Source organism: Miscanthus floridulus, chromosome 19 (genome assembly GCF_019320115.1).
Source record: "Miscanthus floridulus cultivar M001 chromosome 19, ASM1932011v1, whole genome shotgun sequence".
NCBI lineage: Eukaryota > Viridiplantae > Streptophyta > Magnoliopsida > Poales > Poaceae > Miscanthus > Miscanthus floridulus.
In genome coordinates this window covers 31440695-31463455 of record NC_089598.1, presented here as the reverse complement: position 1 = coordinate 31463455, position 22761 = coordinate 31440695, and the positions used below count along the sequence as shown (strand labels likewise).

The 22761-nt window shown below is 44.2% G+C and overlaps 3 protein-coding genes and 1 long non-coding RNA gene across 5 annotated transcripts; 2 read left to right on the top strand and 2 right to left on the bottom strand.

Moving 5' to 3' along the window:
- Positions 1-3864: 3864 nt before the first annotated feature.
- LOC136527832 (pentatricopeptide repeat-containing protein At5g18475-like) lies at positions 3865-6197 on the top strand. The gene has a single exon (XM_066520675.1). The coding sequence runs from the start codon at positions 3967-3969 to the stop codon at positions 5464-5466; it is 1500 nt and encodes a 499-aa protein (XP_066376772.1). The 5' UTR covers positions 3865-3966; the 3' UTR covers positions 5467-6197.
- Positions 6198-6341: 144 nt separating this feature from the next.
- LOC136527833 (blue copper protein-like) lies at positions 6342-7262 on the bottom strand. The gene is made up of 2 exons (XM_066520677.1): positions 6929-7262; positions 6342-6846 (listed from the first exon to the last, which is right to left on the bottom strand). Exons 1-2 carry the CDS (start codon positions 7110-7112, stop codon positions 6581-6583), a joined length of 450 nt encoding a protein of 149 aa, XP_066376774.1. The 5' UTR covers positions 7113-7262; the 3' UTR covers positions 6342-6580.
- A 3192-nt stretch (positions 7263-10454) lies between these two features.
- On the bottom strand, positions 10455-17110 carry LOC136528059 (peptidyl-prolyl cis-trans isomerase CYP40-like). 2 transcript variants are annotated; one of them, XM_066520955.1, is made up of 10 exons: positions 16704-17110; positions 14426-14926; positions 13889-13976; positions 13725-13777; positions 12966-13070; positions 11372-11447; positions 11258-11295; positions 11102-11182; positions 10951-11027; positions 10455-10849 (listed from the first exon to the last, which is right to left on the bottom strand). In XM_066520955.1, exons 1-9 carry the CDS (start codon positions 16917-16919, stop codon positions 11016-11018), a joined length of 1170 nt encoding a protein of 389 aa, XP_066377052.1. In that variant the 5' UTR covers positions 16920-17110; the 3' UTR covers positions 10455-10849; positions 10951-11015. The 2 variants fall into 2 exon arrangements, with proteins under 2 accessions (XP_066377052.1, XP_066377053.1); XM_066520956.1 differs by lacking the exon at positions 16704-17110 and adding an exon at positions 15073-15248 and having other exon boundaries at positions 10457-10849.
- Positions 17111-21288: 4178 nt separating this feature from the next.
- LOC136527357 (uncharacterized) lies at positions 21289-21883 on the top strand. The gene is made up of 3 exons (XR_010776768.1): positions 21289-21425; positions 21517-21585; positions 21673-21883. It is a non-coding gene; the product is annotated as an uncharacterized lncRNA (long non-coding RNA).
- Positions 21884-22761: the final 878 nt, after the last annotated feature.

Here is a 22761-nt window from a genome sequence, read left to right as displayed (position 1 = left end):
GTCATTTTTCTAGACGAAGAAGCCTCCATGATCGATTTATCGGCTCCTATCTAGATTAGAGGTTTGAAGTTTGATACAAAACTCATCAGAATTAGTAGTATGATCTTTGTTTCTTTGGTAGTCAAAAGCAAGGTAGAATGGGATGCAAAACCACTAAGAACATAATTTGTAATAGTCATGAAATGGATGCAACTATTAAGAGAATAAGATGTAGTTTGCAAGTTGGCCGGGCAAGAATAGAATCAGGATGAAATTATTGCGTGTCACATGAAAGGTGGATATTTTCTTGAAGTCAAAGTAAAAATTGTAATACATATGTTACAAGTCTTCAACACAAAATAAGATGCTTTCGGAAAGACCATGACGAAGCAAATAGCCAGATTGTTGACAGTGCATTCGTCTCAACATTTTTTGTATAATTCCAGTAGAGAGATATTCATATTTGGTAATTATCAAACTCATAAACTTTTAGTAGTACTATATGATAGCAAAGAAGTGCACCTAATGAAGAATACACAATCCCCAAAGACCACCATGATGTGCATCATGCACCAATCTCCGCGGCAAAACTCTAGGATCACCAACAACACGAAGGAGGACATGTACCAGTCCACGTGCATCACGAAGTTCTTTGTAGTCGCCATGCGAGACTGACCCTTGACTATTGCAGACAATGACATAATATCCTCGATATTAGTAGCCTTAGATTGGTTGACTATGTGTAGCCCCTGACCGAGTACCTACGTCAGTGTCATGAGTTCAACGGCACATGTCACCTCCACCGTTGGGATCACTGCAGCCAACGCTGGAAATGACATGCCTCCGAATGTTTGGCCACATGGCATGGTGCCCTCGGATTGATGATACTAACCTAGGAACTCTATTAGAGAGCTATCGTAGTCAACAAATCCAAGGCTGCAAATGATGAAAACAAGCAGATCTTTGCCCTCCTACGTTTCTCTACGGCCGACCGAGCGATGTACCTTTTCATGGGCTCCTTGGTTTTCATCGGTGATCGTCTTTGAGTTGGGTGGCATGGCCAGCCGCATGCTCACATATGATGTGTAGAAGGATCCTTGTTGGGACTGTGTGCACATCATTGCTTCTGTTCCTGCATGCTGATTTTATATGAGAAAATGTGTAGCTAATATTAACCAGATATGAAGTAGGTCGTCGAAAAGCTTCAAACAAATCTATTATTAACAGCCTAGGTATGTCACCAAGGTGTTCCAAAAAACATTTTGTTCTGTGTGAAGGACATGTAAGATGTATATGTGACTTAAATTTTCTACATAATACAAAAAGGGATGAAGGTTGCTTAACTAAAAATCAGACAGGTAGACGCTCCAACTCACATAATGAACTGTCTATGACTCTGTAATTCTTCTGGTGTGACTCCACTGATAGCCAACCTTGTTCACTACTTCTGTTAAATAAAGGTCACCTCTAATCCATGGCTAATCATGCAAAATATATTGGTTGAACTCTTACTTTCTAGGGTTGTTTGGACTAAAATAAAGAAAAAGAGAGTGTACTAACCTTAATAAAATCTTAACTGAACCTATGAATGCGAGGTTCTCAAATCCAACTCATTATTTTGTCCAAACAATCAACTATTTCAATCAAGAACCCTTAACCTCTAGTGCCCATATTCATCGTAAGATACATAGATAGGAAAAAATACCTCTTGCACCGGGGCGATAATTTGTTGGCCTGAATTCCATCCATGACTATCACTAGTATTCTCTTCGTACACTACTGCAGTGTCTTTTTGGCAGGCGGTCAAAATCACTTTACCTAGGTGGGCAAGCAGTCCACCTGCATTCAGAGGTCTCCGTTAATTGCTTTTAACCGAGACAGTCAAAAGGACCGCCTCCAAAAAGGTATTTTTGGATGCGGGCAGATTACAAAGCCAACCTACGAAAATAAATAAAAAATAAAAAAATCTCTAGGTTCTGGATCTAGCTCCAGCTTCTTTAGCCAGCTTTAGCTTTTGGAGCCACCATCATTGAGATCCTCCACGCACGCCACTCGCCGACCTCCATCCTCCCATCATGGCGTCCCCAGATCTACCCGCTCTAGAGTCTTGCCGCCCGTGGATCTGCAAAGGGGGAGACGAAAGAGTGAGAGAGATGAAGAGGGGAAGAGACAGAGAGATGGAGAAATCTGTACCTACACCGCCACTGCCGCCTTCCACCGGATCTGGTCGCCATCCACTGGATTTGGTCGTCGTCCACCGGATTTGCCCGCCCTCCATCGGATTCCCATCGGATCGAGCCCACAAGAAGCAGTACGCTGGGCATCAGATAAGCGAGCCTGTAGGACATGTGGGGCCCCGCTATGGCCACCCGCTGCTTGGCGCCTGGCCACCTGTGCGGTCGTGCCATAGGAGGGCCCACGCGCTGCCACCCATGTCGGATGAGGGCCCGCTCGTCCTGCATAGAGAGGTAGGGCCCGGAGAGGAGTGGAGAGGGAGCGAGCGGCTGCTCTAACCGGTGTGGAGAGGAGTAGAGAGGGAGCGACAACTATTGCTTTGGTCTAGGAGTCGCGAGCGTAGGGAAGAAGGGGAAGGAGTCGCAAGCGCAAGAGTAAGAGAAGGAGACCGCTGCTCTGCTCTGGGTGGTGGTTGAGAGGTGGAGAAGTGGAGAGAGAGAGTTGCCATTTATAGTTAGGGTTTGGAGTGGGCTGTTGATGGGCCTTGAGCCTTTTAACAGAGACGAGCCTTTTAAGGGGCTCGCCTCTGAAAATGGATCCATTTTTTGAGGAGGGCCTCTCCGTAAATCGATTTTAGGAGGCGGTCACTATAAATTGATTTTATGAGACACGCAATTTTGACTGTCTCTGCAAATCAATTTTACGAGACGGGCAATCTTAACTGCCTCAGTAAATAAAATGTCCGCCTCCGTAAATGCATTTTGCAAGATGGTTAATTGTGACCGCCTCCGTAAATAAAAATGACTGCCTTCGAAAATCTTCAGGCATTTTACAAGACAGTTGGATTTTGTGACCGCCTCCATTAATGTTTGTACAATGTCTCGCAAAATCATTTTTGTAGTAGTGTAAACAGAAGTCGTTTATTTATAGGCATCCAGTGGAACGAGAAGTTACACACGTCTTAAGAAATCTTTGCATGTCTGCCACGTGCCATTTGGTTGTGAATGAAAAGAAGCCACTTGTCATGAGAGGGTGGACAAAAAAAATAAACGTCTTAAGGAACCTTTGCATTTCCACCATGTGCCATTTGGTTGTGAATAAAGGGAAGCAACTTGTCATGGGGAGGTGGACAAAAGGAAATGTGACGGAATAAGAAATTTAAGACATATATTAAGTAGGTCCTAGAAAGAATGAATATTAATGATAGCCAAAATGCTTAGGCAAAATTGAAAATAGACCCCAAAAGTATCTTCAAATTACAAGTACTTCTACTATCAAACTAGTTCTCTTTGCCACCTTTTAGATCAAGCCCTTGTTTGCGAAGTTCTCTATTATGGGTCTGTTCGCTTGGAGGAATTTGGATGGTTTGGAGGAATGATGGAGGAATCTGTGAGAGAAAAACACTGTTTCGGATGAAAAAAGAAACGGATCTAAGCCGGATTTAAGGGCACATGAGTGCACTAGGTAAATGCATGTATGTTGCAACGGGAACACATACAATGATAGCATACCAAAATAGATATTGTTGCTCCTGCTTGGCCTGTTGTGGATTTTTCACTGGGCCTGGCCCAACATATCCATCAGGCTAGGCCCAAGTCTAGACAGTGGCACAAAAACAGTAAACAGCGATCGGCCTCTTCTTCAACCTGCGTCGGCTGATGCTCCTCCAGTTCATCGCTTCCTCACACGACCTGAGCGGGTACTCGGTAGGTCCGCCCCCCTTGGACCCGACCTGCCCCACCCCAGCTCCTCGCCGCGAATGCTGAGACGGCGGAAACCGACCGCGCTTCCGTACGCCACCGCCGATTGACAATGAAACCCCCGTCCGCACTCCCCTGGATCTCCCCGCTGCAGTACCGCAGCCCCGCCCGCAGCGCGCCGCCCTCCCCACCGTCTCCCCCGCCTCCACCCCCTCCCACCCGGCCGCCGCGGTACCTCCACCACCCGGAACTCGCGCGCCTCATCGCGTCCTCCCCGTCCGCGCAGCGCGCGCTCGACCTCTTCAACGCGGCCTCCTCCCAGCGCGGCTTCTCCCACACGCCGGCCACCTTCTCGGCGCTCCTCGTCCGCCTCGCGCGCGCGCGGCTCCCACGCGCCGCCGCCGCCGTGCTCCACCGAACCGCCTCCGAGCCCTGCCGGTTCCAGGAGCCGCAGTTCCTGCCGCTCGTCCGCCTCCTCCCGCCCGACCACGCGCTCGCGCTCCTCCGCTTCCTGCCCGCGCTGCTCCGCACGAGCCGCGTCTCACACAAGGCGCTCGCCGTCTGCCTGGACCGCCTCGTCTCCTCCCGCGGCTGCCACGGCGTCCTCGACGAGCTCCTAGCCGACCTGCGCGACCCCCGGAACAAGTACCTTCCAAGGCCTAACACATGCGTCTACAACATCCTCATCAAGCACTATGTCAAAAACGGCGAATTGGAGACCGCCTTCAAAGTGCTCGACGAAATGCGCGAGTACACCTGCGCTGACGTGAAGCCGAACTTGGTCACCTATTCAACATTGATCGGTGGGCTCTGCCGTGGCGGTAAGATGATGGAAGCGTTTGAGCTATTCGAGGAGATGATCGAGAAGGACCGCATTGTGCCTGATCAGCTGTTGTACAATGTGATAATCGATGGGTTCTGTAGACTGGGGCAGGTGGATAAGGCTCGAGCAATCTTTGGATTTATGAGGAAGAACGAGTGTGAGCCCAATGCCTTCAATTATGCCACGCTGATTAATGGGCACTGTAAGAAAGCGGACATTGAGGCGGCGAGATCGGTGTTTGAGGAGATGAGGAATGCTGGTGTGGAGCCAGATGCTGTGAGTTACACTGCACTGATCGGCTGCCTTTGCAGGCATGGAAGTGTGGATGAGGGCATCAATCTTGTTTTGGAGATGAAGCAGAAGGGGTGTAGTGCTGATGTCGTCACATACAATCTGGTGATTGAGGGGCTGTGTAAAGATGGGCGGACAGTGGAAGCAATGGACCTGCTTGAGAGTGTGCCGCTGGAAGGAGTTAAGTTGAACGTCGCGAGCTATCGGATCTTAATGAACTGCTTGTGCTCCCGTGGGGAGATGGACAAGGCAGTTGGTTTGCTGGGATTGATGCTTGGACGAGGGTTTCTACCTCACTATGCAGCGTCAAACAACCTGTTGATTGGTCTGTGTGATGCTGGGCGCATAGCAGATGCTACGATGGCATTGTATGGGTTAGCTGATGCAGGCTTCATGCCAGAGGCTAGATGTTGGGAGAGGCTTGTGGAGACTGTGTGCCGGGAGAGAAAGCAAAGGAGATCTACTGAGCTACTAGATGTCTTGATTGGCGTAGGTTGAGGTCTTGAGGAAAGGAACTCACAGCAGTGTATCTCTCCCCATTTGCACTACAGGATTGAATTGAAGTTTTAACAAGAATGAAGAGAAGACTGCCAGTCCCTACTGGAGACAGCAACCAACAGGGCCTGACGCAAACTTCTCTTTCAGAACAAGCTACTACATCCAGAAGATATCAAACCATAAAGGCAAAATGACCGCATAGACTTGTATTCATCATTCTCCAAAGAGTTGTCATTGGAGAGGTTGTCAGGATGAGGGAGGGCGTAGACACTTGGAGGAACGGCCGTTGGCTCTGGCAAACTGACTTCCACTGGACCGGTGATCTTCAGCAGAACCATTTTTGCTAAAAAAAAGCTTCATCGGGTCAGGGCTGGCGATCGAGGCGGTTTGGACTGAAACCACAACCATCAAAAGAGTCCTATTTTAATAGGAAGTGGGCATGACTTCTTTTGACAATTAAAATATTTCCCCCATTTTTTTACTACTACTATATGGACCTAGTGCTAATTGTAATTGGCTCCTTTTTTGAGGTAACACAGGAATGGCTGATAAGCCATGGCTGAAAGTATTGTTGACTGATTCGTGGTGAGAGAAAAATACTGTTCGTTGGCTGAAAAAGTACGGCTTATAAGCCAAGCGAACAGGGCGATGGCCCTTGATTGCTTCGTGGTTTAAATAAATATATAGGGGGCAAGTTTTGGTTCATCCTTTGTTAATGTCTGATGTAATTTGTCACGAAAGACTGCCGCTGTAATGTTCCAAAATGTATCAGCAGTCAGCTTAGTGCAGCAACTACTTGCAGTTCCTCAATTCTCATTACATTCTCCCTTGAAATTAAACAAGTTAAGGAGTAACTACACTTGACACCTCACAAATAAAGACACTTACTAATTTATTCAACCAACCTTTCATCCATAAACACTGCTGTATCAGACAGCACGAATACGTCAACACTGTGTAAATCCACCAATTAACAATAACTTGCAAGCACGCGCAACAATTGGACCGGAGGAATCAGAAGGTGGCATGCAGAGAACGAAAGACGAAAGACCACACATCGGTGTGGATCGGTCGATGGGACAACAACTAACGCCGGCGTCCGGGCGGCGGCGGGTCAGTCGTCGCGGCAGGCGGAGCTCTTGGGTTTGACGACGAACTTCATGTTCCCCATGGTGCAGTGGATGCCGCCGCGCTCGCCGCACACGAAGTAGTGCTGCTTGCGCTTCTTGAGCACGAACTCGAATCCGGAGCCGGCGCCCTGCATGACGTTGGCCACCAGCTTGGCCGCCTTGAGGTTGCACGACTGGTAGTCCGCGGCGTTGCGCATCAGGTAGACGCTGTGCGCGTGCACCGTCGCGTTCGGTGGGTCGTACCTGAACACTGCAGGTGCAGGGGAGGATCGTAATTCGTATGTTTTCAATTCATGTCATAACTTACAAGCAAGACTGATGATGATACGTACCCAGGGTGTCGTTATGGAAGAAGGGTCCCTTCCTGATGACCCAGTCCGTGTAGTTGTACCCCCACGTCCACCGCGCCGCGTCGCCGACAATGAACCGCTCCGCGCGGGACGTCTCGGGCACGAGCACCAGCAGCAGCGCGACCACGGCCACGGCCACGAGCGCTGCGCTGCTCCTCGCCTCCATCTATCTCAGTTCTGAGCTCTAATTAATGCTCTATGTCACACGCACGAACGTACTGCAGGCACACCCAGTTATTAGCTGCTACGTACACTTGTTAGCCGGCCGATTGGACGCTTTGTTGGGTTTGTTTGTGGATGGTATGACAATGGCGCAACGCCGAGCAGGTATATATAGCAGCAGCCAGCAGGGGCCCGGTTGGACTTGCTTGATCAGCCAGGAGTCAGGACGCGCGCGTAATGATGTCGCAAAGTTGACCGCTCCGTGGCCGGGGAGAGCTCTCCGTTTTGAGCCCGAGACACGGCCGGCGGGACGGGACCGGGAGAGTCCTGGAAAAAGGCGACGTGCCAAAGCCAAGTCGTTGGTTCCCGATCACACGATCGCCCGGCCGGCGACGTAGTTTTCGGTTAAAGCGGCGCACCCACTTGGCGTGAACACACAAGGCCCGGGCGGCCATTGCTGCTTGCATTATACTTGGTGCGCCATTAGCGGGCGTGCTTAGTGGCGGTCGGCCGCCCGCCCGGGGTTGGTGGGAGGTGGAATTCGGCATCATCTACTAGCTAGGAGTACTACTACTACGCGGCCTACGCTTTAATTTGCCGTCGCCTTTTCGCGTACGCCGCAGCAGGCGCGCGCGCGGAAGACTGGCAGAGTGCGTGTGTTTTGTACGTGTTCCCTTGGTGCGGGTCCTTGGCATCATTACTGTAGAGGATAATGGCGGTGCGAGATGATTAGGCCGGCCGATCGGCCGTAATTAACTGGAAGCAACATACATTACATTACACGTATATAGTCGTCCATGCATGCTTCATGATCACGTCATGCTGAGAGTGCTACTTCTTTCAGTAATTCAGTAATTTCAGTAATTAGTAGTCCACGTGCCGATCACGACCACCATCAGACGCTTAAAGGTAGCTATAGGTCAGCTTGTGGTCAAGAATTATTCGTCGTCGACGTCTTCAGCACGGGATCTGACCATTTGTTGGCACTTGTTGGAGCTATACCCGAAAATCGCTTACCTTTGAATCTTCAGTGTGCCCCTCAGATATTGTTTAGCTTTGGATGCAGACACGGCGGATTTTGATTTGTCGGTCTGTAATGCGTGCACGTTTCCAACAAACACAGTAAGGGAGATCACAGACTTCCTTGCTTCTAGCGTCGCGAAAACTGCCGGAAGAACAGCGCGCGCACTCAGCGTCACGCCACCGTCACCTATCTAGCCTCTCCTCTCCGTCTGTATTCCGCAGCTAGCACAGCAGCGCGTGGTAGTAGTACCCGGAAAGTGTACGGCATCATGATCGAGTGAGCTGTTGTATTCGAGTGTTCTTTCGATCGTTTCACATGCGAGAGCGAGGTCACCTGCCTACCCACATGAAACTGCACTGCACTAGCACTACGCACTGTGTTCAGTGATCGCGTAGGTGATGTCGCCCACACAACACAAGCGTTTCGGTGGTGCAGTACGTGGCTTGCAAGACAAGACAAGGCTAAAATATGCGGAGGAGCTCAATGGTCTCGTGGCGTGTCCATCGTTAGACTGCAACTCTTTCGGGACGGGCCATTCCGAAAGCGGGTTGCATAGAGTGCACACCACCACCCGCTGTATTTCAGTCTTCAGGCTGGCTGGCCACCACTTTGTTTGGCTTGTGCGGTACTAGTACACGCTGTCGACCCATATATGACTACGAGGAATGATTAGGATGATACGTGAAAAATAATTCAGCCCTTGTTTAGTTCCACCTTAACTTCCAAAAAGTTGCTACAGTACCTGTCACATCGAATGTTTGCGGCCCGTGTATGGAGCATTAAATGTAGACGAAAAGAAAAACTAATTGCACAGTTTGGTGGGAAATTGCGAGACGAACGTTTTGAGCCTAATTGGTCCATGTTTGAACACTATTTGCCAAATGAAAACGAACGTGCTACAGTAGCCCCAAAATCCAAAATCCTGGAACTAAACCAGGGCTCAAGGGACCAAAGTCACCGAAGACCGTTACATTACATACATTACATCAATGAGAGGGCAATGCTCTATACGGTATATAACATATGCAAAAAAAAAGTGCACAAGGACACCCATTATAGTCTCCTAGCATCATTGCATTAATTACAAGTAATCGTCATCAAATGCCGCGACAAAAAGAGAGTGCAAAGTTAATTAAAATGTGAGACCATACGTTCAAATAGAACTACTTGTTAACTAACCAAGTAACCATGCATGTGTTAACACCATTCGGCAAGAGCTATTCATAGGATTCTCGCATTCTGCTATAGTGATCTACTTTCTCCAATCACATATATACACCCTGTTTGTTGATGCTGAAATTTAGCTTATGCTGAAATATTATGAGAGAAAAATACTATTCCATGACTGAAAAATAGTTCTGAATAAGCTCAAACGAACAGGACGATAGTCCAAGCGTTGGAGCCACTCGCAAGTCGCAGCAATCAACCAAACCATCACTCCTGCGATCTTTGATTGGAGCCATCTAGGTGTATGCAAGTAGCCAAGTACGTATAGACGGAGGGTGTACGCAAGAAGGTATAGACCAGTAGGCTAGCTGCAAGGAAGAAAAGATGCAAGGGAGCTGCTGCCTCCCAGCCCCCACGTCTATATAGATTATACAATCATTGCCTAAACCCATATTGAAATAAGTAACTCGGCCTAAATAGCACTAATCAATCCTTAATTTTGTGCTTGTTTGTTTTTATCTTCATTTTTTCAACACAAACGCTCTCAATCACGCAGCCCTATTTATACACATAGGTCCTTAAACTTTTCCAACATTTGCATCTAAGTTCATAAACTCTCAAAGTAGTCATCTAGGTCCTTAACTTTTTAATTAGTCCATCCTAAGTAAGTCCAATCATAGACCTGAATTTAAACTTCGAATGAATCACCTGAAAATAAAGTTGAAGGGGCCTAAATGATCACTCTAAAAGTTAATGAACCAATATGAGAATACAAGAAAAGTTGACCCACGGTACACTAACCCATGTTAAGTCTATGAAAGTTAATGAACCCATATGAGAATACAAGAAAAGTTTAGATACCCACGGTACATCACTAAACCATGTAAGTCTAGAATTATTAAGACGGTCAGGTTCCATATAAAAAAACCAACTAAATGAGATAGCACAGTCGCACTCTTCTTCAAAAATTATTGGCTAACATAACAAGAATTTGAAACGAAGCTAATCCAAGAAAAACAGATCAAGAGGAAACCCTCTGACCGTCTGACGCACGCGTTACGAGCACGCGAAAGGCAAAAGTTCAGCGACGGACACGGCTAAGCAGAGGCCATGGACCCAGAAGCACGAACCAGAAAACCAAAATGTGGTCAGGTCAGGAATACCCAAAAGCGCCGTGCCTGATTCAGATTCAGCGTCTAGCAACAAGCAGACATGGCAGACAAAAGGCTACAAGAAAACACCACGAAAGTGAAACGGTCGAACCACGCACAAAAGATGTGAATCGTCAGGTTGGCCACAACGTCCCGAGGGCCGAGTCTACACAAAATGGAGTGGTCTGTTGGCATGACTTGCTGCAAAGTCTGAAAATTGGACTGTTAAGTTCAATTCAATGTCCGTTTCCTGAAGAAACTAACACCGGGACAAATGCACGAATTGATACTTCTGTAGTAAAAGAAAACAAAAGCTTCCTTTCCCCCCACTATATTTCCTTCTATCTAAGATCGATAATCTGCATTTTTTTTTTTGCAGCGCAGACTCCCATGGTACTCCTGCAACAGATAGCAAGTCTTAATGTCGTGTGTCAACGATAATAAGCAGTTAAATTAATTAGAGACGAAACGTTAATGTTAACTCCAAGGCTGAATCAGACCTGTTCCAATATGTGTCCCAGATTTAAGCTAACCAAAGTTTCAGACGGGGGAAAGAAACTGTAGATCAATTATTCTCCTGCAAAATATTAAAGCAACCATTAGCTCCATTACCCCACCTGTAGAGCAAGTGAATCAGTACTGGAAAATTACTTCGTTGCTCTTGTCAGATTTTCCAGAAGGTTGGAACATCCTAGCAAATGCCTTCCGCTCCTGATCTCTTCTGTCAGCAATCTGTGGCAGCTTCCAAAGTTTCAGTAACAATCATATGAGCTCACAATGTCATCGCTCGAAAGGTTTCAGACTGACCTTCTTCTTTGCAGCAGCCAGCTCTCTTTTGATTCCAGCTAATGGTGTCAAAGAAAACCCCATCAGATCATCAGTTGCATCTATGAATTGCAATGGAGACTAAAGAGAACAAACCATCATTTGGCTCCAAGTCCAATGCATGTTTGAAGCTCTCCACCGCTGCATCAATGTCATTAAGTGCAATGTGTGCCTGAAAATCGAACTTAAAGGCTAAGGAATTTACAGATGCCAACGGTAAACAACAACAAGATATTATTGGCATTAAGTGCTTTAGTAAGAAATATATTTTCAGCTCAACCACATCTTGAGAGTTTGAGATATCATCACTGATATCTAATGGGAACCGTTTTTCCTAAGCTTTTCCTAAGGGAGCATTTTCTCAAGTCAACCAGAACAGCAAAAGAAGGGCCTAATGTAAACAGTTTATTGGCTGTAAAAGTTCAAAGTGCTAGTAAAGCTGCACTGTTTTTTGCTGTGGGGATGACAGTAGACTACGTTGAGAATTTTATTTTACCAATATAATCCTCAGTCATGTCAATCATAGCTTCAAAAACGGGATCAGACCAGCAGTTGAGCAGCAAAACAGAAGTAGCTACTGTGGTGATTGTGTTTGTTTCAAAGAATGCTCAGCCAACTAATTCAGAAATTCAGGCAAAGTGGTCAACAACAAAATATGAACTGGAACAAGAGGTGAATGGGCAGATGGCCTAGCGCATCGTGGTGCAGACCACCCATGCTCAAGATGGAGGCGGCAGCATGGAGCCTGATCCCCTGCCACCCTCATCTCTAATGCTCTTCCTTTTTTTTTCCTTTTATCTATTTGTAATCGACTCTACATAATAACCTGAAATAAAGTGAACTAATGTTGTCCGGAGCCCAGCCATAGCACCACCAAACTGAACACGATTACCGCAACCAAATTAGTGAAGCAGGAAGATTTATGTTACAGGGGATAATGGAGATAGCTGGGCAACATTATGGCAATGGTATGATAGGAAAGGTGGCTGCACAACAACCTTGGCGTTATAGCAGCATTCCATGGCTGAGAACACCTTGCCCTGCAGGTTTTCTAGATCCTTTGGTATCATAGTTAACTACCAGCCTATTGTTAAGGGAAGGCTCACATCCATCATGTTAGTGGATAACAACTGACAGGCGAGGACACTGATTGGAACCAAAAAATTCACATGAAACAGGTCAGTTTCCAAATGAACTGGGAAACTTTCTGTGTACAGGAGTGTCTATTTATTCTGTCCTCATAAGTCAAAAACTTGAGTAAGCATGAAAATCTTGTATGACAGGAAAACAATTATAAACTTAAGTTTATTTACAAATATATAAGATATCAGGTTTTGCATTTATGTTAATGTCATTGTTTAAAAAAGCTGGAGGTTGGACTGATGATTTGCTGGCACAGCCAGTGAACTGATGATTTATTACAAATCCCTGTTGCTAGAACTATGTGTAAAGTCACCTTGTATCTCGTACAGTGAAATCATTTCAGCAAGTGTCGGTAGTAAAGGAAAGTGATATCACACACTTTAAATGAGACGAGCACTAAAAGTCAAACATGAAGCAGTGTTTTATGCAAGAGAATGATTCAGGGTCTGCAAAGAATAATCATAAAAGACAAGTATTTTTGAACTAAGCTAGAATGTCACAAAAATGTATCATCTGCAAAACAAATTATATGACAAAAGTTGCCAACCTGTCCTTGTCTGAAAAAAGCTTTAGCATTTCCCTCCGTTTCCCGCAGTGCAAAATCCGCGTCTAATAAAGCACCCTTTGAATCTCCTAACTTTAATTTGCATGCCTGAAAAAGTCATGTCATTTTAAGGAAACCAGTAATAATACAAGTATACGCTGATGGCATAGTATTATTATAGGAGTATTGTTCAATCCAAAGTAGTGTTATATATCCACATGTCAAAGATCAATCTATTGAATGGTGCTCAGATGGTGCACAGAAATAAGTAAATCAATTATAACTGTATAATTTTAGAATGGTTCAGATACACTAGCAGAAAAGAAAGACGATAACAAAATTCAAACAACAGATTCAGAGTAATTATTTCTGGACTAATGGAATGCTGAATCATAAAACTAAATTTACATGAGATTGGTGGTAGGGTTTAACTGCAATGAATATCAACGATGATTAAAGTCTAGAAATAGTCCAAATCCTGAACTGAAATTTAAATGCTCATCTACTTTAAAGTTCAATGTGTACAGGATTGAAATGACAAGCAGAAGTAAGGCCTAAGGATAGGGAACAAGTAATCTGACAACCAAACCTTGTAGCCATCAAGTTACTCAGGCCATGCATCATTCCAAGTGCTTAGATGCTATGAACTACCATGACAAAGCTAGCGAGATAGTACTAACACCACAGTTTTCTTACATCTAATCTAAGAATTCCAGATATTCACCCAGGTAAGGAGTAATTAGACTAGACAAGCGAACTTACGGAACTATTAGTGAGTATTATTGACTTGGTCTTCCGCAGTGCTGTGCTCTTATCTGCATAGTTTACAATGCCAGTGAGTTACAAGTGACATGTCTTCATGATCAGCGTGTATCATATGACAGAAATAACAAAACTGAACAGTGTATTAGAAATTGTATAATTACCTTCATCTATCTCTTCTTTCTCCCAGCAAACATCCAAGTAGCGCAGAGCTTTCCTGTACTTTCTGAGAGCTGCTTTGTAGTCCTGTTTCTGTAAGAAAAAAAGGCATAACCGTCAGCTCCAGATAGGGAAATATATAACCTTAGCCATCTACAGAACGGAAACACTGAATAGAGCATCATAACTGGTATTTCCTATCGCCTGGGACAAGATTTAGGTGCGCATGTATTGGAATAGCCTGAGGATAACATCTCCAATCGCATAGACAAATACTACATATCGGACAAAGAAGAGAGAAGTAATAACAGAACGATAAAAGGTTGAAAATAAAGGACAAAATCCCCTTTGGTGACAGTGAAGAATAAGATATATGTTTTTACTCTCTAGTCTCTACCCAGAAACACATCTGATATCTTGTTGGGTTTTATGTAATTTGCTTATTCCACTCTGAACTGATTCAACCATAAAGCCTATTTGGTTTAACTGAAACTAATGAGGCCACCAGTATACAATAAAATGTGAGACAAAAAGGATATTACCTTGAAATTGCCATTCCCATAAGCTTTAGCAGACTCCACAGCATCCATCCACCATGAAACCTCAGCAGGCTTCTCTTCAAGATCATTGGGCCAATCCGGATACGTGTCACCATCTTTGAAAAAGTTTACAACTCCATCATCAGCACCTTCAGGAAGTTCCCCACAATCAACAATTTTGACATCAAGAGTGGGGCAGTCAGCTTCTCCGATAGTGACATGCTCAATAGAGCGAACTACCCCCATCCCTTTTATCACTCTACCAAAAACAACATGTTTCCCATCTAAATGAGATGTTCGGGTGGTAGTGATGAAAAACTGAGAACCATTTGTGTTGGGACCAGAATTAGCCATTGAAAGCATTCCTTTCCTCTCATGCTTTAAAACAAAATTCTCGTCCTCAAATTTGGACCCATAAATTGACTCTCCCCCCGTTCCATCTCCAGCAGTTATGTCTCCCCCTTGAACCATAAACCCTTTAATAACACGGTGGAAGCATGAGCCCTGAAAAAGTAATAAGTACCAAAAATGTGGATTACTGACAAGATATGGCAGCGAATTCTAGTGCTACATATGGAGTTCTACCAAGACAGCAGACAAAAAACGTGCAAAATAACAGAGAAAGGAGGAAAATAACAGAAAACACCCACCACTCTCATTTACTAGCTTGCAGTAGGCAGATAACAAACTACAAATTTCACTTCTGAAGCTAGGACAGTGGGGTCTCAGACAAATAATAGTGATCAAAAGAGGCACTATTGCTCAATGATGATGGAAAAATCTGTAGAAAAGGGGAAATCAGCAAGTACAGATCCCACACCAAGACTATTCACTGTGCTTCCATACCCACAGCAGATATTGGAATTCCAGATATGTCCAACAGATCATCAGAGAAGGTTAGCTATGACCACCACACCTCAACACTCCTCATATATCCCTGTTCAATGCAGGATTTCACCCTGGTACCCACTAGAACTTGTCCTTGACTAATGCCAAAACAATGACCAGGCACAAATCAAGACAACCGGCAAAGTAAAGCTAGATACAGTGATGGCTGTCCCTTCAAAAAGATTCTCTGAACGATATCCTCCCAAATTCTCACTACCAGCCATGAACCTTAACTGGCCTGTCAGTCTGTGGCGAAGCTGTTATCGTAGGTATTTCGTGCGTGTTCTATATAAAGATAACTTCAATTTGCAGTGCTTCAGGCGAGGCTAGCCAGCAAAAAGACTATTCTGAAACAAAAGTACCACAGGAATCCAATTCTTGCACTCATTTTCCATTGCAAACAGTTGGGCACGTCTTTGAGAGCATAAGAACCTCCATGTGAGATCACAACAAGGTATACTGTATACCTGATCGTACAATACGGCAAACAGTTGGGCAACGCTACTTCAGGCGAGGCTAGCCAGCAACACTATAGGAGAAGCTAACGTGGCAAGTTATAGCAGAAGGGCACAAAAGCTAGCACGGGCGGTACATGAGAGGTGCAAAGAATGAGGATGAAATCAAAAGGGAGGGGGCCTTATAACAGTAAGGGAACAGGAGGCAGCAGTGCATAGAGTTCACTGCACATCAAAGGACACTGATTTGACATCACAGCACTGAGGGAAAAAAAACAAGAAAAACAAATCGGCTTGAAATTTCTACGTTATTTTTCTCTGCCCACCAGGTTTCGGCCGACTTTAATACCAGCCAAAGACTTTACCACCAGCCCAACAGAGGAAAAAAAAGCAAAACCTTAGAATACAAAAGCAAATATGCTGACGAATGTGGAATATCCAGTTATATGACAAAAGGATACGATATTTACGATGCAAAAAAAAAAGTTATAGGATCGAATTAATGATACCTGAATCTAAACAATAGCACCTGAAGCAAAACTGCGAGGCAGTGAGAAGGCAAATCCCTAGGGACTTGTACAGAGGAGTAAATAATTGAACTAGTATAAATCACAAACAAATGGCAACTATTTCCATGTTACGAAATCTGCATCAAAACCCTAAATAATCAATCGACCGCACAGGAAACAGCGCTTCTTCGGTTCTGATTACTGAATACAAATTAGAACAAGTTAGCACCGATACTCAATCCTTTTATTCCGTTACAGCGGCACATTGATAACGCTTTGTATTTCCAAATCGAGAAACGCAAAAGCACCAACAATTAGAAGAGATATTAGAAGAGATACAAACCCCAGGGCAAATAGCAGCAAAGGACACAAATCACGCAAGGGCGCAGAGGTAAAGTCCTCGCGACGATCCAATCGATCCATACGAACCATAAAGTGAAGCGGCTTGCCGCTGGCGGCGCCGATGCCCTTCTCCCCGGTGCAGAGCGCGCGGAAGTTCTCCGCCGTCCGCGGCACCACGGACGCGTAGAGCTCTACAACGATCCTCCCCTCCATCTCGCCGCCGATGGTGACGTCCATGAAGCACCTCGGATTTTTCACCTCCGCCGCCGCCTCGGGTGCTTGTTCCGCGCCGCCGCCCTCCATTGCGATCGCCCGCAAAGTCCCCGAGACCAAACCCTAGCCGAGTAGGCCTGGTGGAACCTCCTCGAGGCGAAGTGGTGTGCAGGTGGTGGTGGCCTTCGTCGATTACCTCGGGGGAGCGAGAGCAGCGTGTGGGTTGCGGCGGGGTGGGTGCGGGAGGGTTTTATGGTCAGATTTTCTAAAATCTTGGAGGACCGTTTGGCTTTGTCCTGCGATTAGATTTTACACCGTGCGAAATTAAAGCTATTGGTTACTGCTCTACTATAACCTGTATTAGGGAGTATTAGGGATGGTCCTCGCTCCGTTTCTAATTACAAGTTGTTTTAATATTTTTATATAGATTTTGTTATGTATAATTTTGCTATATACTCCCTCCATCCCAAATTGTAAGTCATTCCAAGAATCTTGGAGAGTCAAACTTTTTTAAGTTTGACTAAAATTATAGAGAGAAACACAAAGATTGATGACATCAAATAGGTATAATATGAAAATATAACTAATGAAGAATCTAATGATACTTACTTTGTATGATAAATATTATTATTTTGTTATATAAATTTGGTCAAACTTGAAAAACTTTGACTCTCCAAGATTCTTGGAATGACTTACAATTTGGGATGGAGGGAGTACATAGTAAAATTTATATATAAAAAAATAAACGATTTATAATTTGAAACGGAGGAAGTATAAGACAATTGTGTCTCATCTTTTTCGTAAAGAACTAGTCATAATATCCGTGTGTGCAAGCAGATAGGAGACGCATAATTTATTGCATGATGTGATTTAGTTAGATTTGTCTAATATTAAATAAACACTTTTCCTACGTCTCCGTCGCTTGATATCTGGCTGCTCTCTTCAGGCGATGCGTGGTCCGTTGGATGCGCTTTGTGATCCGTGCGCCAGGTGTGGTGTTTGTCGGGTCCGCATCTTCTTTTATCGGGTCTAGTATTGTTGAGCGCGGGTTCAGGAATGTTGAGCGCGCCCGCTACCGGTTATGGACAAAACACCGAACCCAACACTGTTTGTATTCTCGATCCGCGCGCCCAGACAGAAAGGGACTCGATGCTTGTCCGGACGGAGGGGGCGATTCTTCTTCCTCTGTCCTTGGTCCTCCCCATCCTGCTGCGGATCTTCTCCGTCGCCGGTTCGGAGGCTTCGTCGCGGCGGCGCTGCTAGAGGTCGGCAGGTAGCTTCGTTCGCGGCTCCCTCTCCCTTTGAGTTGAGGTATTTTTGTTTGGGATTTCGTGGTGCCTGGATCTGGTATTTGAGTTGGCTTTGTTTAGTAGAACGTATTTCGAGGGCTTAGTTCATTAGATCGGGTGTTGTCTGTGTCGATTTGTCTTGTGGTGATGTTTATTCTTCGCTACCGGCAGCATACGACGGTTGTCCGTCTGTGATGGTGGTGTCGATGGGGAGACAAGAGTTTGGAGTGTGTCCAGATCTATCCATTGCTCTATAGTTCTGTTTGGAGTGTTTGATCTATTCATGTAGAATGTCGGTGCAAGATTATGGTCCTACATGTGGTGGGGGACAAGATCTCCTCCTTCGTCCTCCCTGTGTTTGTGATTTGTGTTTGTGTTTGTGATTTGCGTGCGGCATGATCGGTGGTATGTTTTGTCTCTGTTTCTATCTCTCCCTTCCACTCTCTCGACGAGCCTAGTCCTAGATCTGCCCACTCCTGTCTCCTTCGGCTCCCTGCCAAATGGAGCACCGACTATGGTGGTGCTGGTGCATCCCGTTCTTCACTTCAGCACCACAGTGGCCCGGAGTGGAGCTGCTCGCAGGGGGCCGAGAGTGGGTGGGTGGGGGGGGCAGCAACGGTGTAGCAGGGAGAGGCGATTTCATTCAGGTCAAGGTTCAGGCGTTACCGACACGGATGCTGCTGAATCTCTTCGAGGAGCTCCGGGGATGCCCTATGGTGTGTGGTTGCTTCCTGTTCTTCCTCTTTGTACCCCCGTCTTTCCTCTTTCTCATCTATTGCATCATGCATCTCATCCCCTTTCCTGATTTGGAATCCATTTGTTTGATTGATTCAATCTTCTAGCACCAGGAGGGCATAGGTTTAGAGTTTGATGGTGGTTGATGTATCCCATCCCCTTTCCTGATGTGGGTTCAGTCGATCTAGTTGTACGTTCATCCTATCATTTGTTAATTGCATTTGTTTTGATGAACACAGATCAATGACTATGCCTTCATTTGTTATTGTTAGTTTGTCTTCTTTTTTTGAGTTGTAATCTAGTATATGTCATGCTCTGGCCTTATCTATGTCAAGCTGCTAAAGCACCTATTATAAGGAGCAGTTGGAGTTTTGCACCCATTCCTTCAGATCTGTTCAATTTAAAATCAGTAGGGGAAAGGGGTTAAGTTATGCTAGATTCCATTCACATGCAGAGAATTAAATTTCTTCAGAATGGTATGCTTTAGAATGGTTGATTTTATGTAGGTGAAATCCATCGATGACACATGCTATGCTGAAGAGTATCTACCGAAAGAGGCTTATGCTCTTTTTAGGAGAACTTTGGATAGACGTTGTGATTTCATCGGGACAAATGTATGTGTCTTTGTGTAATCCTTTGATTTGATCATTTCATTACTCTTGTATAATGAAATTTACATGATTCATATGTTACTATTAACTTGGCATTACAGGACATGAATAACATGTGCAATATTTTTGAAAACCACCATACAAGACTAGGCTTTAGGAGCCTGGGCACATTTGTTGCTAAGATGTTTATGTACATGCATAGGACTCATGTAATTAATCATGGTGGTGATGCTTCTGATGAGGCTGAGGGTTCTGCTGCTAGAGTGCCCCCTCTAAGACATGATGATGGTGATGATGGAGTTGTTGATGGTATCCCCGTTGAATATGAAGCTCCTCTTCCTTCTCCAGCACATCATAATGGTGATGATGATGCTGTTCATGCTGAATATGAAGCCCCACTGCCTTCTCCAGGACATTTTGTTATGCAAGATGATGTCTTTGATGCGGAAATGGCTGGTGATACAAGTAAAACAGCTTGTGAAAGAAGTGGATGATGCTGCTACTGTTGCAAATAATACCATTATTGAAGATGTGCATCCTACAGTTGCTGCTCCTACTGAAACAAATAAAGAAGAATGCTCTATGACTAATAAAATTGAATCTGATGGATTATACGATGGATCTGGTGGTGAGAATTGTCGTGCTTCTTAGTCAACTAAAATTATTCCTTCCAAAGACTCATCAGCTGAAGGTACATGGAATGTTGTGTAACATTTATTTCTGCATTTAGTTGATTTGTTTGTATGTGTGTTCATAATCTTATGATTATTTTCAGGTTCAGCTATAAGTAAAAGGAAGAGGAAAAGATGTGCATCACAATATTTGAGTGCCAATAGTGTAGCATCTAGGACTCGACTCTCTCAATGTCTTGGCAAGTCCCCTCTGAGTCACATAAAAGATCATAATGCTGAGGTGAATGTTCCTATTTCTCATTTTATTTGTCTTTGGTTGTGTATTTTCTAAATTGTTGGGTCACTTTTGTCTTTTTAGGCAACTGTGCTAGATCAAACTGAAAATGGATGTAACAAGGATAATCCTGTAGTTATTGAGGAAGATCAAGTGTTAACTACTAATGTTGCAACTAAACATCAAAAGCTCCATCTAAAAGTGAGTTTTGCATTATTTGGTTCTTGTTTTTATATGCTTTTGTAGCTGTTCTGCTATTCCATGATCAGATAGGCATAGGTTCTAGCATATTTTTGCTGTTAGTAATATACACTACTAGGTATTGATGTAGTAAATGAAATACCCTACTGAATAGACTTGTTTCATTCTGTTCTCTATTGTTTAGGAAGGCGAAGCAACTAGTGCATATACTGCTTCCCTCTTGGTTCCTACTGTTCATGAAGGCGAGACAACTAATGCGGCCACTGCTATCCCCTTGGTTGGTATAGTTGAGAGGGCCCTAGGTTTGTCCCGCTGATGAAAAAATGCTTTACGAAATCTAAGATATATGAATTGGGCTCATGTTTGAGCATGGTCTCTATGTAGGACAAACAGGAGAAGCACTGAGTCTAAGGAATGCTATTGGTTCTCTGAGTGGTCTTGGTCCTTATGGAGTGGAGAATGCTCAAGCTGGTTCTAGAGCTGGCTTGGATGAAAATGCAGTTTCTGCTCAAGATCTTAATGGTTAGTCCCTATTTTTTATGTTGCATTCTCTTTATCAGTAAATTGCACCTTTGTAATTCTGCAATTGTAGTATTTGAATTGTGCAATATGACTTTTTTATTTCATTTAAGTTTCAACCTTCTTTATTGTCTTATTTTTTTGCTAGAAAAGCACCTGTCAAGGAACCTTGTCTGAAGACGAAGACTCCATTCTTTCGTAGCCCTAGTGTACCTTCATTCAGAATGTTTGAAGAACTAGATGACTTAGGAAATTATGTTGCAGATCCTAACTTGAGGCGCCCTGTTGGTACAACTTGTGATACATCTTGTCCTCTTGATAGAGCGTTGTCTATGGTACATGTCCTCTTCCATCTTGTTTATTCTTCCCATGCTAAGTCATTATATATTATGTATATGAAATTTTATTTATTCTTTGTTGCTGCAGTTGAGTAGAGTTTCTACTTCAGGTCAGAAAGTTGGTGCTAATATGTCCCATGGAGGTGTCCCTGGAAATGTATGTTGTTTTGTTTCTGTAGATGCCAAGTAGTTTTTGATGTACAAGGAATGTTTTCCCACCTGATTTAGTTTCATTTTTTCATAGGTTGAAACCAAAAGCAACTTGAACTTGAAATCTAGGTCTGCATCTAAAGAATGGGTTTTTGTTGATAAGCCGACGTCTCCTAGAGGTGGTAATGTGAGCAATGAGGAGACCATTGGCACTGGAAATGCTGGGACTAAGATAAATGGGAATGTTGAAAATGTAATCCTCCCTATTGCATTATATCGATTTTGTATTGTGATGTAACTTTTGATCTCTCTGGTCTTATTTATGTATTTATTGTTGTTTTAGGACGTTATCCGTATGGAGTCTTTACCTTTTACTGAATATCCTGAGATCGAAGAAGATCCAAGTCAACCTGTTCCTCTTGCTGCAGTCAGTCGTTATGGAGATCCTATAAAAATTGTAAATAGGCGTACCTAATCTTATCATTCTGGAAAGTTTGTGGTGGGAGATAATGTGATGGTGCCTGCTTCCTTTTGCTTTATCTTTTTTGGAGACATGGTAGTAGAAGGGGAAGTAGTTAGTACAATGCTACATGGTAGCAGTTGGGGCTGCTTTTGGATCATGTAATAGCTTGTATAAGTAGTTGTAGTAATGTTCATACTCTTGTGAACCAGTACTAGTGTTGTATATATATTTGGAATAAATGCCCCCTTCTTTTTTCTTTGTAAGTGTATCGTATTGTGTTTGTGTGATTTTTTATGATGCAGTTTTAGGATATATTGAAATTATTAGATCCTTGCTCTAACACTATTAGTTTTTCCATTTTTTGAACAATTTTATGTGTTCCTTGTTGTATGTTTTGTAGACACCTATTCAATCACGTCGTCCATCCCATCGTGAAAAGTCTGTGGTTGGTGGGCCTTGCTTGTCTACAAAGTCTGTTGGCAGCAATGGATTTGTATTGAACTCTGAGTCGTCCAGTGAAGCTGTTTGGCAGTCTTCGAGTTCAAAGATTGCTATTCATCGTCCTAGACGGCTTGCGAAGCCCAGCATGTACAAGATCAGCCCTTTTATCATCCCTCAATCCAAGATTAGTGTGTCCAAACTTGAATCTAATGTGTATGAAGCTATTTTGAAGATGGGAGAAAGCAGCGAACACTTGAAGTAAGTTTGAAATTTACACAA

Coding starts and splice junctions, on each gene's coding strand:
- LOC136527833 (XM_066520677.1), bottom strand. CDS start 7,112: ATGGAGGCGAGGAGCAGCGCAGCGCTCGTGGCCGTGGCCGTGGTCGCG. Junction 6,847..6,928: donor CTTCCATAACGACACCCTGG/GTACGTATCATC, acceptor CTGCACCTGCAG/TGTTCAGGTACGACCCACCG.
- LOC136527832 (XM_066520675.1), top strand. CDS start 3,967: ATGAAACCCCCGTCCGCACTCCCCTGGATCTCCCCGCTGCAGTACCGC.
- LOC136528059 (XM_066520955.1), bottom strand. CDS start 16,919: ATGGAGGGCGGCGGCGCGGAACAAGCACCCGAGGCGGCGGCGGAGGTG. Junction 14,927..16,703: donor GCAAGCCGCTTCACTTTATG/GTTCGTATGGAT, acceptor TTACTTTTTCAG/GGCTCATGCTTCCACCGTGT. Junction 13,977..14,425: donor ATGGGAATGGCAATTTCAAG/GTAATATCCTTT, acceptor TTTTTCTTACAG/AAACAGGACTACAAAGCAGC.